This window comes from Euprymna scolopes, chromosome 45 (genome assembly GCF_053919585.1).
Source record: "Euprymna scolopes isolate OS-2025 chromosome 45, ASM5391958v1, whole genome shotgun sequence".
In the NCBI taxonomy this organism is placed as follows: domain Eukaryota; kingdom Metazoa; phylum Mollusca; class Cephalopoda; order Sepiida; family Sepiolidae; genus Euprymna; species Euprymna scolopes.
Genome location: NC_136526.1, coordinates 40,618,955 through 40,635,689, shown reverse-complemented (window position 1 = coordinate 40,635,689; position 16,735 = coordinate 40,618,955). Strand labels below are relative to the sequence as shown.

The following is a 16,735-nucleotide window of genomic DNA, read 5'->3' as shown; positions in this document are numbered from 1 at the left end:
CCAGAAATTGTCTGGTAGAGACTGCAGAGGTCAAATTTTTTTTCAACTTTGACCCCTATTATGACCCCTTAACATTTATTGTTTTGGGCTCAAATCAAGTTATTAAGTAAAATCCATGTCCAAGGAACCTATATCTAAAATATCAAGTGTTTAGACCCAAAATTGGTGGGGGAGTTTGGTAGAGTTCTCAAAGGTCAAATCGTTGAACTTTGACCCCTTAACAGCGAAATTTCTGGCTGAAAACCAATTACAAAGATTTTCCCAAATCTCAGTACCCTGTATATCAAATTTCGAGTCTGTAGACTGAAAATTGACATAGTAATTATGTAGGGAAATGTACGCAGACAGACAGACAAACAAACAGACACTTTCACTTTTATAGATATACTAGCGGTTCCGCCCGGCTTTGCTTGGGCCCTATGGACTGTTCATACGGTTATGTGCATATATATATATTAAAAAGTGTGAATATGCAAAGTAATGCCTTTGCGTATAATAATCTTCCTTAACTACCATAGAGAAAAGGCAGACAGACATTTTCACTTTTATAGATATATACATAAATAGATAGATAAATTGGATGCAATATGGAGCAATGATTTAAAAAGTATAAAAAAAAAAAAAAGACTCATGCGTCACCACCGAGAATCGAAACCAAAACGTTCAGCTCACAATTTATTTTGCCTCTGCCGTCAATGACTGGGATATGAAAACATGTTTACTGCAAGGCTAAAAATTAAAACATGAACCAATAGCAACTACGTTATGCATTCGTAATGCCGGCGTTCGACCTTCACCTGGCAAATTTCATTTTTTTTTAAATTTTCACACTTTTGCACTGATTTTTCCGGGCTAAAACCCAAATATAAAGTTTTGCATGGATTCAAATACCTTATATACGAAGTTTCATGTCTGTAGACCAAAAACTCTAGGAGTTTGGTAGGCAAAATTTGTTAAACAAAAATATATACGTATACATAAATATATATGGAAACAGTTCTGTGTTTACTGCACACTTTTTACGCAAATATTATGCAAGTATAAATCATGTAGAATATCTGCATGGATGTAATTAAACGTAATAGTTAACTAAAGATGATTATCCCATTAGAAAGCCGAAGCAACTAATAGGGAATTAATCAAAATGAATGTTTAAAAGAATATGCAAATTAGCTAGATCTTTTGCTAGTGAATGCAATTCCACAACCCATATATAAGAAAATTGTATTTTCTTTTTAAATAAATAGAAAAGACGGTTTTTAATATGAATAGCATTACACACAAAAGAAAAACAAATTTATAGAAGTATAGATAGATAGATATTACTGATAGAACAATTCCAATATTTTTCCCAGATTCCGATTTACCCTCAAAATGGCTTTGTCAAAGCATCTATTTTTACAATATTTCTGAAGAGGTCGTTTAAAAAGACATGAGATCGTCCGAAAAGCGTTAAAATTATTTTAAATAATTATTTCAATAATTTGAAAAATGAAAATATTAAATAATAAAACAAGCATAAACAAACATAACAATTGTTGGTGACCCCACTCATTTAAATATACACTTTCTTTTCTCATTAATGCATTTACATTATCTATCTATATATCTATAAAAGTGAAAGTGTCTGTGTGTCTGTCTGTCTGTGTACATTTCCCTATGCAATAACTTTGTCAATTTTTAGTCTACAGACTCGAAATTTGATATACAGGGTACTGAGATTTGGGAAAATCGATGTGATCGGTTTGCGGGCAGATATTTGGCGATTAATGGGTCAAGGTTCAACGATTTGACCTTTGAGAACTCTACCAAACTCCTCCAACAATTTTGGGTCTAAACACTTGAAATTTGAGATACAGGTTCCTTGGACAATTTGGTTGCCAAGAGGTCAAAGTTGAAAGAGCTGACCATTGTAGACTCTACCAAACTCCTCTGCCAATTTTAGGTCTAAACACTTGAAATTTTACATGCAGGTTTCCTGAACATGAGTCAAACATTTTAACATACATATACAGCACTTGTACAGTTTAATCAAGACATTAAAAAATGAAAATATCGAAAAAAAGGTTATATTGTACGTATCCGTTTTGAACTGAAGCTCTCCGAAAAAAAAATTTCACTTAATTTGATCGAGTATTTTTTTTTTTTTTTTTTTTTTTACAGCAGAAAAACACATTTTTATGACAGCACGTTGAAGGTAGACATCTTTGAATTTTTTGAAATTTTTGTTTGGATTTTTAGAACACGCCACGGAGAAATAACTCAATTTAAATCACCGACACTCCCTCCCCATCTTTAATGCTAGCTTTTCTTCCTAAAGATTGGACCTTTTGCTCGGTATCATAAATTGTTTTTCCGTTGTAAAAAAAAAAAAAAAAAAAATACTGGATGAAATTAAGTGAAATTTTTTTTTTTTTGAGTATTTCATTCCATAATGGATACGTTAAACTTTTTTTTTTTTTTTCGATATTTTCATTTTTTAACGTCTTGATTAAACCGTACAAGTACCACATATACTTATGCACATAAAGTTATGAACAGTATGTAGGGCCCAGGCAAAACTAGGCTGAACTGCTAATATATATATATATCATTGGCAAATCAACTCACTTTCACTTCTTCTTTTGTAACATAGCTGTAATTCCTGTAGAGAGTATAGAAAGCCGGAATTAACTGATGGCTGAAAAAAAGAAAAGAAAAAAAAAACATTTTAATATTTCATACAATCATGATAAATACTGTTATACTCAAGTTAACAACAAAGACATAAATCAGAAAAAGGCTGAAGAATATAATTTTTAATATTTTAAGTGTCTAACTCTTTGAAAGCTTTGTTATAGTCAGCTAACGTACTTCCTAACTTCCAGTGCGTCTGCTACCGGAAGCGGTGACCAGGCAAATCAGTTCCTTCACTTTTTTTCTCTCACACCTATATTTCCCCTGTGCATGTACTTTTTCTTTTAGTGCTTTTTTTTTTTTTTTTTGATCTTTCTTTTTTTTTTTTTATATAATAATCATGGAAAAGTTTTTTTTTTTTTTTTCTATCTTATTTTAATTAAGAATTACTGAAATTAGTTTTATTTAGTTTTAAAGAATTATTGAGAAGACTTTTTGTGCTCTTTTTTTTTTTAATTATTGAAAACATTTTAAAATCTTTTAAAACTATTTTTGGAATATTTTGTATTGGATACGTTTTTTTTTTTTTTTTTTTAATGATGTTTGAAATTTTGTTGATTTCAATAATTTTATTTTTATATTTTCATAAACATATATTTATTATATAAATTCAAATAAAAAACTTATTTTTAAAATAAAAAAATAAAATAATTTTTGCTGCAAGGTAGTTTCTTTGGTTTTGTTTCACCATTACAATTTCATAAATGTGTATTTCTTATATAATCTATCTATCTATAAAAGTGAAAGTGTCTGTCTGTCTGTGTACATTTCCCTACACAATATCTCTGTCAATTTTCAGTCTACAGACTCGAAATTTGATATACAGGGTACTGAGATTTGGGAAAATCTTTGTAATGGTTTTCGGCCAGACATTTGGTAGTTAAGGGTCAAAGTTCAACGATTTGACCTTTGAGAACTCTAACAGACTCCTCCAACAATTTTGGGTCTAAATACTTGAAATTTTAGATAATAGGTTCCTTGGACATTAATTTAACTTAACTTGATTTGAGTCCAAAACAATAAATGTTAAGGGGTCATAATAGGGGTCAAAGTTGAAAAAAAAAAATTGACCATTGCGGTCTCTACCAAATTACTCAGACAATTTCTGGTCTAAACATTTGAAATTTTACATAAAACGTATTCAGAGGTAGGGCAAGCTTTTTAATCGGTTTGGATCGAAAATTTGAGTTACCAATATATAAATGTATGTATGTACGTTTGCATGTTTGCCTAAAACTTTCGAAAGAGGCGACGGATTTTCACAAGATCAGTATCGTTTTTAAGCTCAACCTTTCAGACAACAAATATCGAAAAGTTGGCTAAAAACATTAATTTCATCACCTTCAACTAGGCACTTTTCCACAGGGAGGGGTCGCTTTTTTTGCCAATATTTTCGAAAATCATTCCCTCTTTTCGATTGTCTAGCCTTAATTTAAACCTATGTCACTTCCAGTTTGGCGGTGGTCATAACAGCAAAGACGTCACGTTTTTTCCTATTCTTTTCCTCTTTCGCGGTACGGGTTCGAACCTGCCTTCCTACTACCACTTTTTTTTTTTTGCTCAACACACACCTCCAAACACCCAGGCACTCCTGCTAGTTTCAAATAAAATGAAAACTTATTTTTAACTTTTGTTATTAAAAGTGCAAATAAAGACTTATTTTTATATTTTATAATCTTGTTAGTTTTTATTGTATATTTTTTCAATAATGCCCTTTTCTTATATTTTATTTCAATAAATTACTTCACAATTGAAATACTGAAGAACAATAAAAGTGAAGGAACTGATTTGCCTTGTCACTGCTTCCAGTAGCAGCCACACTGGAAGTTAGGAAGCACGTTAGCTGACTATAACCGAAAGTTTTAACCCCCCCACACACACACAAACACAGATATACAGCTGAAAAAAAATGACAACCTTGCAATGGGACTTTTCTTTAACTATTAGATTACCATTTATCAAAGCCAAAATCTAATCGAGGATAAGGATTAATGATTGTCAGCTTTAAAATGAGGAACACTATGAGAGTACATCATGGCTGTCACTGAAATCAAGTATAAATGTTTCCAGGAGTTTCATTTGCGAGTTTCTATACGAGAAGACAGTTCAATTTGAAATCCACACGTCCTGTCATGATTCGAGCATACGTTATCATTTGGCAATTGTGTGCATGACTGATTTTCACAATACATAATTATTGCTACTATGAAGTAGTTAAGAACGATATTGGATTTAAAGACAATCAAGTTTTAATAGGAAAGCAGTCATGCAGTAATGTGTTCCAGACAGAAAAGAAGCTTTGTCCACAGAAATTTTACTTGACACAAGGAGGGAGAAAGGAAAGTCACTTATCATTGTGGTAGGAAGAAGAGTTTTTGCTATAAATATCTTACAAAGAACAACCAAAGATTGGAGCTCAGTCGAGTACCTTCCATAGAAATAACGATAGAGTAGAGAAAGACTAACAATATCTCTTCTAGCAAAACCTCTTCTTTTTACCACAATGAAAAGTATGAGGTGCCTTTAATAAGTTTCCAGGCTTCTTTTGTATGGGCACTTTTATTGACGGTACACACATGAAACTTTAGTTCCCTTTGAAGTAATCTCCTCCAGTTGCAATACACTTGTTGTATTGTTCCAACAACTTCTGGAAGGACCTATGGAAGTCCTCTTGTATAAACGTGCCAATGACCCTCGTCACAGCCTCTTTCATCACCTCAATTGTCTCATAACGACAGCCTCTAAGGTTTTCCTTGAGCTTAGGGAATAATCAAATGTCACAGGGAACACGGTCTGGACTATAAAAATGGTGAGGAACTGTTTTGATGCTCATCTTAGTTAAATAGTCTGGGACAAACTTTGTGCAAATCTTCTGCATTTTCAGTTCCTCTCGTCAAATAATTGTGTGTACAGTTCCCACACTGACATCAAACTGTGCACTTATTATACGACTGTCCTTATTAATGAAATTCTATTTCTATGTCTATTTAATTTTCCCGACTTTGAAAAACTAAATATTCCACATTTTTCAATCGCCGCCTGTGGATTTGGCTTTTTTTTAATCATAAAACCAAAAGAAAAACTGCCCCGCAAAAAATAAAATACTGCCCGGCAGTGAAAGTTGACCTCATTAAGTCATCAAGTACGGGCACCTGCCAATTCTTAATACTTAAATAAATTTAAACATCTTTTCGTTACTGCTTATTGCTGCCCAAGTGGTTAGCGTCGCACGTTTTTTTTTTCACACTTTATTTTCCAACTTCGCCTTAAGGCTTCGGGTTTGATCCTTCCTACTTACCTACGAAAAACAAACACCCGGGCAATGATTTTTTATTATTCTTTTGTTTTGATCTACCCAAAACTACACACACCTCTAACACCCGCTAGTCTATAATATAAATCTGACCTGTCTGTTTAAATGTATGTATGTATGTATGTTTGTTTGTTTGTATGTCTGCCTAAAACTTTCGACAGACACAACAGATTTTTACAAGATCGGTATCGTTTTGAAGCTCCACCCTTTGGACGACAAATATCAAAAAATTGGCTAAGCACATTAATTCCTTCACTCTCAACTGGGTACTTTTTTGGCCGATATTTTCGAAAACATCCCCTCTTTTCGATTGACTAGTTTTAATTTAAACCTTTGTCACTTCTGGTTCGGTGATGGACGCAACGGTAAAGACGTCACATATTTTTTTCACGCTCTTTTTCTCCTTCTCGGTACGGGTTTGAGCCTGCCTGCCTCTTACCAATTTTGTTTTTTGCTCAACACACGCCTCCAAACACCCGAACAATGCCGGGCACCCAGGCTAGTCTAATATACAAAAGGCGCGAACATTTGTGTACGCCCATGAAAAGCTTTTTGCATTGGGGTTTTTGCGTCGGTTAGATTCTGCGAGAAGTTTTATATACTTCCCAGATCGTAATATCTCGCATTCGCAAATGAACATCCTTTCTTTCTTTTTTTGATTGAGGTAAACAAAATTCCCGACGTGGCATCATCTCGGGTGTTTGGCTTTTTTCGTATAATTTCACTATCCTCTTTGGCCTAATGGTTAACAAGGAAGACTAATTACTCTACGTTTTCGAGTTTGATCCCACCTCTCCCTCTATCTTTTTTTTTTTTAGGGCTTGGATTGTTCAACCAACCCCCTTACATACACCTCGACATACCCAGGCAACGCCGGGCACCCAGGCTAGATGAAAATAAAGTGTAAGTATAAATTAAAAATGACTCAGTTGAAAAGTTGATGAGGTACGTCGAAAGACATGTATGTGTTCATGTTATGTCTGATGCACACAACACATTTAGACGGACATAAATAGATTGCAACATAATAAGTTAGGGTCCAAATAGTGAAGAAGCCACTATAGACATATAGTAACACGACACACAATCACATGACACGTATATATTAACAACATCCCACAAGGTAATAATGGGAACTGTTTAATACACAGTTACGGATTAATAGGGATTAGTCACCAAAATACCACATTTACTCTAGAAGTTTTCTTGGAAGCTACTGGACTGATCCAGCTGAAGTTTTGTATGAACTTTTGTTAAAATAACGCGCAGTGAATTAAGTATTATGGTATCCATTTTATGTACAGTTAGGGATTAATATGGGTTAGTATTTAATGCAAAAAATTAACCATATTTAACCATCAATTTGACATAAAGCACTGATTCTAAATCATTGGGCTATAACTTCTGTCCGTTTTTAATGGACTAAAATGTCTAGTGATAAAGATAATAGTTGAAATAATAAAGAAAATTTCAAACATACTTGTGGCCTTTAGCATTGGTATTTTCAATCTTCAGATCATACAGCACAATGTCAAATAGGATCCGACCAACCTGGAAATTTAAAAAAATAAATATGTACGTATCAATATGTGTGCGTTTTGTCCTTTGATCAGTTTGTTCACAAGGTATGCTGTATTTAGTTTCTATAACAAAAAAAAGATAAGACGCTTAAGCAATACCAAAAATTATTTATCAAAATGAATAAAAAAAAAAATTCTTTTATGTTTCACTATATCTGGTTAGACCAGACCGAAAATACTTTCCATTAGTTGTTTTCTGTTGTTGCTTTAAACTTAGATGTGACCACAAGTAGACATTGTCACACCACTGTTTGCATAACCTTTCTCACTTTTATTTTTCAGCGCAACCACACTATAATAGTGAAATTCGGAAAATTAAAAAAATCGATAAAAAAAAAAACAAAAAAAAAAAACAGCAGTATCTTTTTTTTTTTTATCTAATTCTTGGCCTTTTGGCCAAGATCAAAGTGTAGTATCTGTCCTTCAGATGATGCACTTCCATTTCTTGTTCTCTTTCGGTGGAGGATCAGTCCTTCACGACTGAGACAATTTTTTATTTTTGAACCTTTTCTCCACGTTAAAAAACGATCCTGGTGTCTAACTCTATCCCGTGGGGAGGCATAGTAAATAGGTACATTTTCACCCCAAACAAGGCACATTGCCACTTTGGTGTAGGGGCTACTATCAGGAACATAAGCTACTGAGGACGACAGTTGAAAGTACAGTTTGTTTAGAAGAAAATATTTTTCAAAAGACATTTTGTATCCTTACATGTTACCAAATAAGAAATGAATGGAGAAAATATATAAACATATACACCTTATGCATTGATTTTTTATATATGTATATATACACACACTAGAAGAATACCTATACAAGCTGTAGGAAAAACATTCATATTTGAAATCACATGATGCAGTTTTAAAAACTAGAGGTTATATATGAAACCATGCAAAAAAAAGACTTTTTTAAATTTGGCACTTATACAGAATTGGGACGAGATGTTCTAGTCGATAAATGGAGTTTTCAGATAAAAACCAATGGTTTCTACTGATTTTTTTGTCAATTCTAATAAGTTACAATGGTAGCTTCCAAATTATGCAGTCGGAATTTCCTGAATATTACTGAATTATTAAAATAAACAATTTTAATTGTGTTAGCAGGTGAAAAATTGCTGCCATCTTTTTTTTTAATTGAAATGAAAAATTACCTCCCTTGTGAACTCTCCGTTGTCTTATGATCGTTTTCATCAAATTCTATTTTTTTATTTTCTTTAATAAATAATTTTCTAACTTATCGATTTTTTATAATTTTTGGATATAATCATCTTTAAAAATCTGAGGAATACGTAGATACCATTGTTTTCATGTGATATTCACTATTACGACTTCCGAAATTTCGTTCCAATAGTGTAGAAGCGACAAAAATTCTTTTCTTAAAAAAAACAAAACAAAAAAAACTGTTTAAACTATTCATATAAAAACTCACAATCACATTTAAATGAATAACATAGGTCACAGTATAGTATCTGTTCTGATACTACACTTCATATTTTCTGTCATCAGTTAGTTTTTTTGTTTTTTTTATTATTACATTTTCACCCCAAACAAAGCACATTGCCACTTTGATGTACGGGGCTACTATTAGGGAGACAGGCTACAGGGGTACTAGGTGGGGAGTGTGGCAGCAAGATGTTGGTTCACGTTACACTTGAACTTCTGCATGTCAGTACAATTGGGGAAGCAGGAACCTAAAAGGGAATTCCAAAGTCTAGCGCTTATGGAGGAGAAACTACTGGAGTAGAAGGCTCTCTTACATCTAGGGATCTTTACTGTGAAGGGGTGTGATTTTACTGCTTGTCGGGTTTGTCGGGAGTATTTACGTAGAGGGGTACAAGTGCTCGCAGTTTGTCGGAACATTCACCGTTAAAGTACTTGTAGAACAGGCAGAGGGATGCAACATTTCATCGATGGGACAAAGGCTGAAGCCTAGATGACAGTTCAGGACCTATTAGGTTGGTGACTCTTTTGAACCGTGTCTAGGAGTGAGAGACTAGTAGCAGATGCACCAGCCCAAATATGACAACAATACTCCATACATGGGCGAATGGTTGCCTTATAGAGGTACAGGATACTTTTAGGCGTTAGTAGCTTTCTAGCACGGTAGACAGAACCTACCTTTTTCGCAGCGGTCCTGGCAATGCTCTCAATGTAATTGTTCCAACTCATGTTTCCTGTGAACGTTAGGCCGAGGAGTTTAAAGGATGTGCTTTTCAGATAAAGAGTCTTTGGCCATTGCTATTGGTGATAGAGAAGGTTTCTTGAAATTATTGAAGGAAACAACTTTAGTCTTGGCAGCATTGAATGTGACCATCCATTTTTGTCCCCATTCCACTACAGATTGGAGGTCATCCTCTAGTGTTCCTGCCATTTCTTTAGATATGTATTTATTTGTTCTCTTGTTGTGTCTGTTATAGAGCGTGGTATCTTTTTTGAGCAGCTGGATTTTCTCCACATTAAAAACTGCCCTGTTGTTTAACTCTGCTCTCGTGGGGAGGCAAGTAAGCAAGTAAATAAGAACATAATTTTATAAAGCTACTTTCACGGTTTAAATCTCATATATATATATATATATATATATATATATATATATATATATATATATATATTGTGAATTTTTGTGCATATGTTTATATGTATTCAAAAAGTATTCTATTTGTATGTTTATATATATTTGAAAAGTTTATTTTTATATCTATCAAAAAAAAAAAAAAAACTCAATGTGATTTACAAAAAAAAAAAAAAAAAAAATGGCTTCTTTTTGCACACATACTAATATATTAACAATCCCTTTTGACCAATGAGAATAAAGACAAATTCCCCCAAAACAAAAAACAAAAAAAACAATTATTTTATCGGTTTATTATTATTTGTTCATTTATTTGTTTATTTTATTTTTATTTATTTATTTTATTTTTCTTTCTTTTTCTCAAGTCAAACCAAAATTGAATCCGAAAGGATTTTTCCATTATATCAAAAAAGGGGGTGTGTAACCTGTTTTTGACTCCTAGTAGAGAGTATGAGACTAGTGGATTCGCCAATCGTTTTTATAACCACTGGCTGTTGAAAACCTTCCAAAGTTACTATAAAAATTGTTGAATTTTGATTTCAATCAGTTTGCCGTTAACTACGTCACAGACCGCATTTGATTCTTGGCCACCATCTTGGTTACTGCCAATTACATTCAGGATCTGATCTGAACTACGCCGCCATATAAAAATGTAACCCTTGGTTCGTTCGTAATTAATAGTCTAAATAACAACTGGACGGATGGCTTCCACATTTTGGTATAATATGTTTACGGTACGCATGCGTGTTTCTATATATCTCTTTAATTATAACATTATACTTAATTTTTCTATAATTAATAGGTAGTTTTCTTTGTACGGATGGGCCATTTTTTTTATTTGGGGACAATTATTTCACACCGCGTGCCATCACGTGACATCACTAAACGGAACTTTTATATACTAAATTGACTTTTTTCGTTTAAAAATGGAATTATTTCTCTTTTGTTAATATATATATATATTTTTTATATTTTGTGTTTTATATATATATAAAGTACAATTGTTGAATGTTATTCTCTTGATTATATTTGTTTGGGAGAAGCACAATTAAAAAAAAAAGAAGATTAAAACGGAGCAAAATTTAAATTTCCATTCCATTTTTACAACAATCCAACACGTACTTCGCAAGTTTTATCGTAAGTTAACGAGCAACCCATAAAAATCTGGTAACTGAGTGTCAAATCTGCTTAAAATATTGTAAAAAAAAAATAAAAATAAAAAAAAATAGAAGCTCTCCCTAACATACATAATTTGGTTCCGTCCTTCCCTTGAGTGTTCTAATAAGAGGGATTGATTTACTAGGATCTGTATTAGAATCTGAGCAAAATTATTTAATTGTTGAATTTTTTGCATTTTGGTTAAATTTGTTAGTTTACAATTGCTAAAAGCCCACACAAAAATTGAACAAAAGATAAAATTAAAAAGAATTTACCCCCCACCACCACCACCGGATTCCAATTAGTTTAGGGTTCGACCGGCCATCGTGGTGACCGAATTCAGCCGAGCATTGTCCAAATGTTTAAACACTAAACCAACATTTTATTCATTTTTTTGCAGAATTAATTAATGATGGGAGTATTTTTTGTTTATTTTCTTAACATCTGTTGACCAAAAAAATAATTTGTACAGTTTCTTGAAAAAAAATCTAACTTTTCTCTACTTTCACCTAACTATTTAAGTGTTCATATAAAGCATTCATCTTTTTTTTATAATAAAAATTCAGAGTACTCCTTGGGCGTTGAGTTCCATGGCGACCAGCATAAAAAACATGCATCGCTCCCTTCCTGACGCAAGCACACGTAACACTTTTTTTTTTTTATTTGCTAACGTTGTCGTAGTAACTAAACAATTATTTGTCACATTATTTTGAAAAAAAGTTTTACTCTTTATGAATATTAAAAGAAAAATTACTAAACATTTATTAATAATGTCTCACTTTTACAGACATTTGTTTTTAAATTTCTTAAATGACGACTTATCGACTTTTTTTTTTAATAGCATTTGCGGATGGGTATGACATTTGTTTTAATTTCTTTTTAAATGACTTTTTATCGACTTTCATTTTTTTAATAGCATTTGTGGATGGGTAAAAAACAAAAAAAATAACTAGACCATTTACTGATAATTCTCACTTTTACAAATATTTTTAACAAATAAATGTTATCAAAGTCAAGATACCGAGAAATTGTCAGTAAATGGCGTAGTTATTTTTTTCGTTTTTTACCCATCCGCAAATGCTATTAAAATAAAAGCCGATAAACAAATGTCAGCATACCCGTCCGCAAATGCTATTAAAAAAAAAAAAAAGTCGATAAAAGTTGTCATTTAAAAAGAAATTTAAAAACAAATGTCTGTAAAAGTGAGGAATTATTAATAAATGTTTAGTAATTTTTCTTTTAATATTCATAAAGAGTAAAATTTTCAAAATAAATAATGTGACAAATTGTTTAGTTACTACGATAACGTCAGTAAATAAAAAAAAGTGTTACGTGCGCTTGCGTCAGAAAGGGAGCGATGCATGTTTTTTTACGCTAGTTGCCATGGAACTCAACGCCCAAGGAGTACCAAATTATGTTTTCAAAAAGAAACGTTTACTACCACCTTTCTTAAAAAAAAAAAAAAGTGCAAGTTTGACTGAAAAAAAAAAAAAAAAAAAAAAAAAAAAAAAAAAAAAACTTTCACCTAACAATTCATGGCAAAAATAGCGACCCATAAAAATCTGGGGTGCTTCTACACTTAATTGCCGAAATTGGAGACGCCATTTTTTTTTTCACGCACTTGCTATCCAAATCTAGGGGAGACATCATTATATGGCCAAACGATTGCTTCCGGAAAGGGAAAGAATAAATTTACCAAAATTAACATTACTTCCGGAAACGTTAAATTAAACTAAAATTATCATTTATTACTTCCAGGAACTTGGTAAACCGATATTACTGGAGAAAATGAATCTTGACAATTCAAAAAAAAATATTTAAAATTATTTATTTGTTCGAAAAAAAAAAAAAAAAAAAAAAAAAAAAAATGTGTGTATATATATATATATATATATAAATATATATATATATGTATGTATATATATATATATATGTATATATATATATGTATGTATATATATATATGTATGTATATATATATATATATATATATATGTATATATATATATATATATATATATATATATATATATATGTATATATATATATGTGTATGTATATATATATATATATGATGAAAATAATGGAAATAGTATTCCGACAAAATAGAGAAAATAAAAAAGGAACAAACCGTATTATGTGTTCACCAACGTTTCCAACGTTGGTGAACACATAATACGGTTTGTTCCTTTTTTATTTTCTCTCTCTATATATATATGTATGTATATATATGTGTATGTATATATATATATGTGTATGTATATATATATATATGTGTATGTGCATATATATATGTGTGTATGTATATATATGTGTATGTATATATATATATGTGTGTATGTATGTATATATATATATATGTGTATGTATATATATATGTGTATGTATGTATATATATATATATGTGTATGTATATATATATATATATATAAATAATCAGAGAATTTGTCAAAATTCATTTATTCATTCTATACTTACCCCTTTTATAACATGAATCGGCCAAGTTTTGTTGGGGACATCCTACAAAATAAAAAAGAAAATCATTTTATATATATATATATGTATATATATATATATATATATATACACATATATACAAGAAACGTTCTAAAAGTAATTGATCTATCCATAGCCTTCAGTCCCAGGAGGGGCATAGGCTATCCACAACTTTGTAGATGCTTTTGTAGCAACAAGTTTTTTTTACGGGATGAGGGTGCTGGCCTTATACTCAACCTTCCCAGAAATTACATATAGCACCCAGCCTTCCCAACTGGTCACCCATCTGGTACTGGTCAGGCTTAACGTTGCTTAACTTCTGTGATCTGGCGAGAACTGGTGTGTCAACGTTATTGTGCTATACTCTAAAAGTAATGCCTCCTATTTTTTTTTATTGATCTTATTAAGCCATCCTCTTAAATAATTAATTTCTACCCAATTTCCACCACAACTAATCATCATAGGGTTTTCTCACTGGTCACCTGACATCCATTAATCCTTATTATCGCATGGCACTTGGGATTTGATAAGCAGTGACTCCCTAGTTTTTTTAAGGTCATGGCAATGGTTGCAGCATTCACCCTGGGTTGGTTGGATCAGCTCTTTTTAACAAGTTTATCACGTCCCCCTTGCAAGAAATGGTCCAGTTGACCACCACAGAAAGTAGATACTAATTTTCCAGATTAGAATACCTCTAAAAGTTCCAATTTTTGCCAATTTTGATTAAGCGTCCCAACAATATTCTTAAAAAAAAAAAAAAAAAAAAAAAGGCAAAAAGTTTTTAAATACCCTAGAATAAGGAAATTAGTTATATATTATTATATCTAGATATATATCTATATAGATATTGACTTGCTGGCCACCTGAGCAAGATGTGACACAAGGTCGAAAAATGGGATGCCGAGCCAGCATCCCTAAAAGAGGAGCACTCTCTGGCCTACCAAAAATTATCTGGGCATCTATGTCCCGAACACTGGTTAACGAGATATGGCAATCCGAGGCTCCGAGGCTGCTTCCACTAAATGTACAAATTACTCATCTCAAAGGATTCCAATAATTAAATAACATACCTATCATCTACAATATCTACTATTCGCATCTACAACTAAAACATGTAGCCTAGCACAGGGGTGCCTCAGGTGATTAGCAATAAATTAACCCCTTCTTAAAGGGTAAGAAAATAAAGCCTGGGAGAGTGAACCTCCTAAAACTACACAGGACCATACTCCAGACCGATAGAAAACAAGGACACACCACCAAAGGAAGCCCAAGACGGTCCATCTGCTTTTCGCATGAAATACTCACCCACAGGAGTATTCTGCTATTCATCTGACAAAAAACTAAAACCAAAACAATACACCTAGGATGAAAAAAAAGTACTGAAACTTACCAAGGTTGGCCCATCAGCATGCTTTGCTTGCAGCCGCTCCCACAAGACTCGATGGTTTAGCATGTCCAGATTCGGGTCATTGTACAATTCAATATAATCTCGGTACAAACGGTTCATCTTAGAAAAAAGCAAATACATTTAAATGTTTATTTTTTTAACATAGAATTAAATATGTTTTTGCCAATAAAATATTTTACAGAATTTAGAACAAACACGGAAATATTTAGACTGTTTTTTTACCGTTGAAATATTTATCTTATAGGAGCGGCGTAGATTTACGAAAAAAGCATTTGTGTGTGTATATATGTGTATATATATATATATATATATATATATACTAGCATTGCAGCCCGGCGTTGCCCGGGTGTTTGGAGGTGTATGCTGAGCAAAAAAAAAAAAAAAGAGTAAATTTTTTTTTTAATTTGACCCCTATTATGACCCTTTAAAATTTATAGTTTCGGGTTCAAATCACTTTATTAAGTTAGATCCAGGTTCAAGGAACCTATATCTAAAATTTCAAGTGTCTAGACCCAAAATTGTCAGAGGAGTTTGGTAGAGTTCTTATAGGTCAAATCGTTGAAATTTGACCCCTTAACAGCCAAATTTCTGGCTGACACCCGTCACATTGATTTTCCCAAATCTCAGTACCTGGTATTTCAAATTTCGAGTCTATAGACTAAAAATTGACAGAGTTATTGCGTAGGGAAATGTACACAGACAGACAGACACACAGACAGAGACAGACACGTTCACTTTTATAGATATATATATATATATAATATATATATGTCATATGCTACTGGTACCATGTAATCCAGTACTACTTGCCTCATGGTCGGGTCACCGGCGACTAAACTGGTTCCCCCACCAGACTTGTTTGGTGAGTAGGGTGGCTAGTCTCTCTGAAGGATTAAAAACAAGACCTTCCAAAGGGCGAATGAACCCTTTTTCGGAGTCAACAGCCAACTAGCACCGTGTGATATTGTGTGTATGTATGTTTGTGTTGGGGTAGAGAGAGCTCCTGTAAGCCGTGGTGAAGGCAACCTTTCTAGGAGAAGCAGGTCTCTGATTTAAAAAACCATTAAGCTGGTCTGCAGTTTAACTTGTTGCTGGCTATCTTGCTCTTGCTTGTTGCTGGATCTCAACATTTTGACCCGATAGAGACTTAGCTGTCGTACAAAGCTAAAACTCTGTAACATCATTTGTGTATAGATACTCCCTCAGGCATTTGTCTATTAAAATGGTCCTGTGGCGATGGAAGTCATTTTTGGGCTCATGGACTTTAAGTGTCTGAGGGAGTGGCACTCATCTGACAAAACGTTTCAATCATCATATATATATATATATATATATATTCATTCAAAAGATATCGCAGAAACAAAAAACATCTATGTAAATCGCAATATATCTGAACAGTCGTGTAAGATGGCCGAGCGGTAAGTTTAGGCTTCTTACCATGGGGTCCCAATTTCGAATCTTGCTAGATTCAGCCATTCTGATGAGTCATAGACAATGAAACATGTCTCAGTGGATAATTATATTTTAAAAACAATG

The 16,735-nt window shown here is 32.6% G+C and overlaps 1 protein-coding gene and 1 pseudogene across 1 annotated transcript in view; one reads left to right on the top strand and one right to left on the bottom strand.

Moving 5' to 3' along the window:
• LOC145269488 (DNA-directed RNA polymerase, mitochondrial-like) overlaps positions 1 to 16,735 on the bottom strand; it is a 147,754-nt gene that overhangs the window by 76,668 nt on the left and 54,351 nt on the right. Inside the window, exons 12-15 of the mRNA XM_080125213.1 lie at positions 15,182 to 15,298; positions 13,774 to 13,815; positions 7,470 to 7,540; positions 2,611 to 2,680 (exon numbers count right to left, since the gene is read on the bottom strand). Of these exons, the coding sequence (XP_079981339.1) occupies positions 2,611 to 2,680; positions 7,470 to 7,540; positions 13,774 to 13,815; positions 15,182 to 15,298 (300 nt within the window). The remainder of the gene's footprint in view (positions 1 to 2,610; positions 2,681 to 7,469; positions 7,541 to 13,773; positions 13,816 to 15,181; positions 15,299 to 16,735) is intronic.
• Positions 7,945 to 8,079, top strand: LOC145269959 (U2 spliceosomal RNA; annotated as a pseudogene).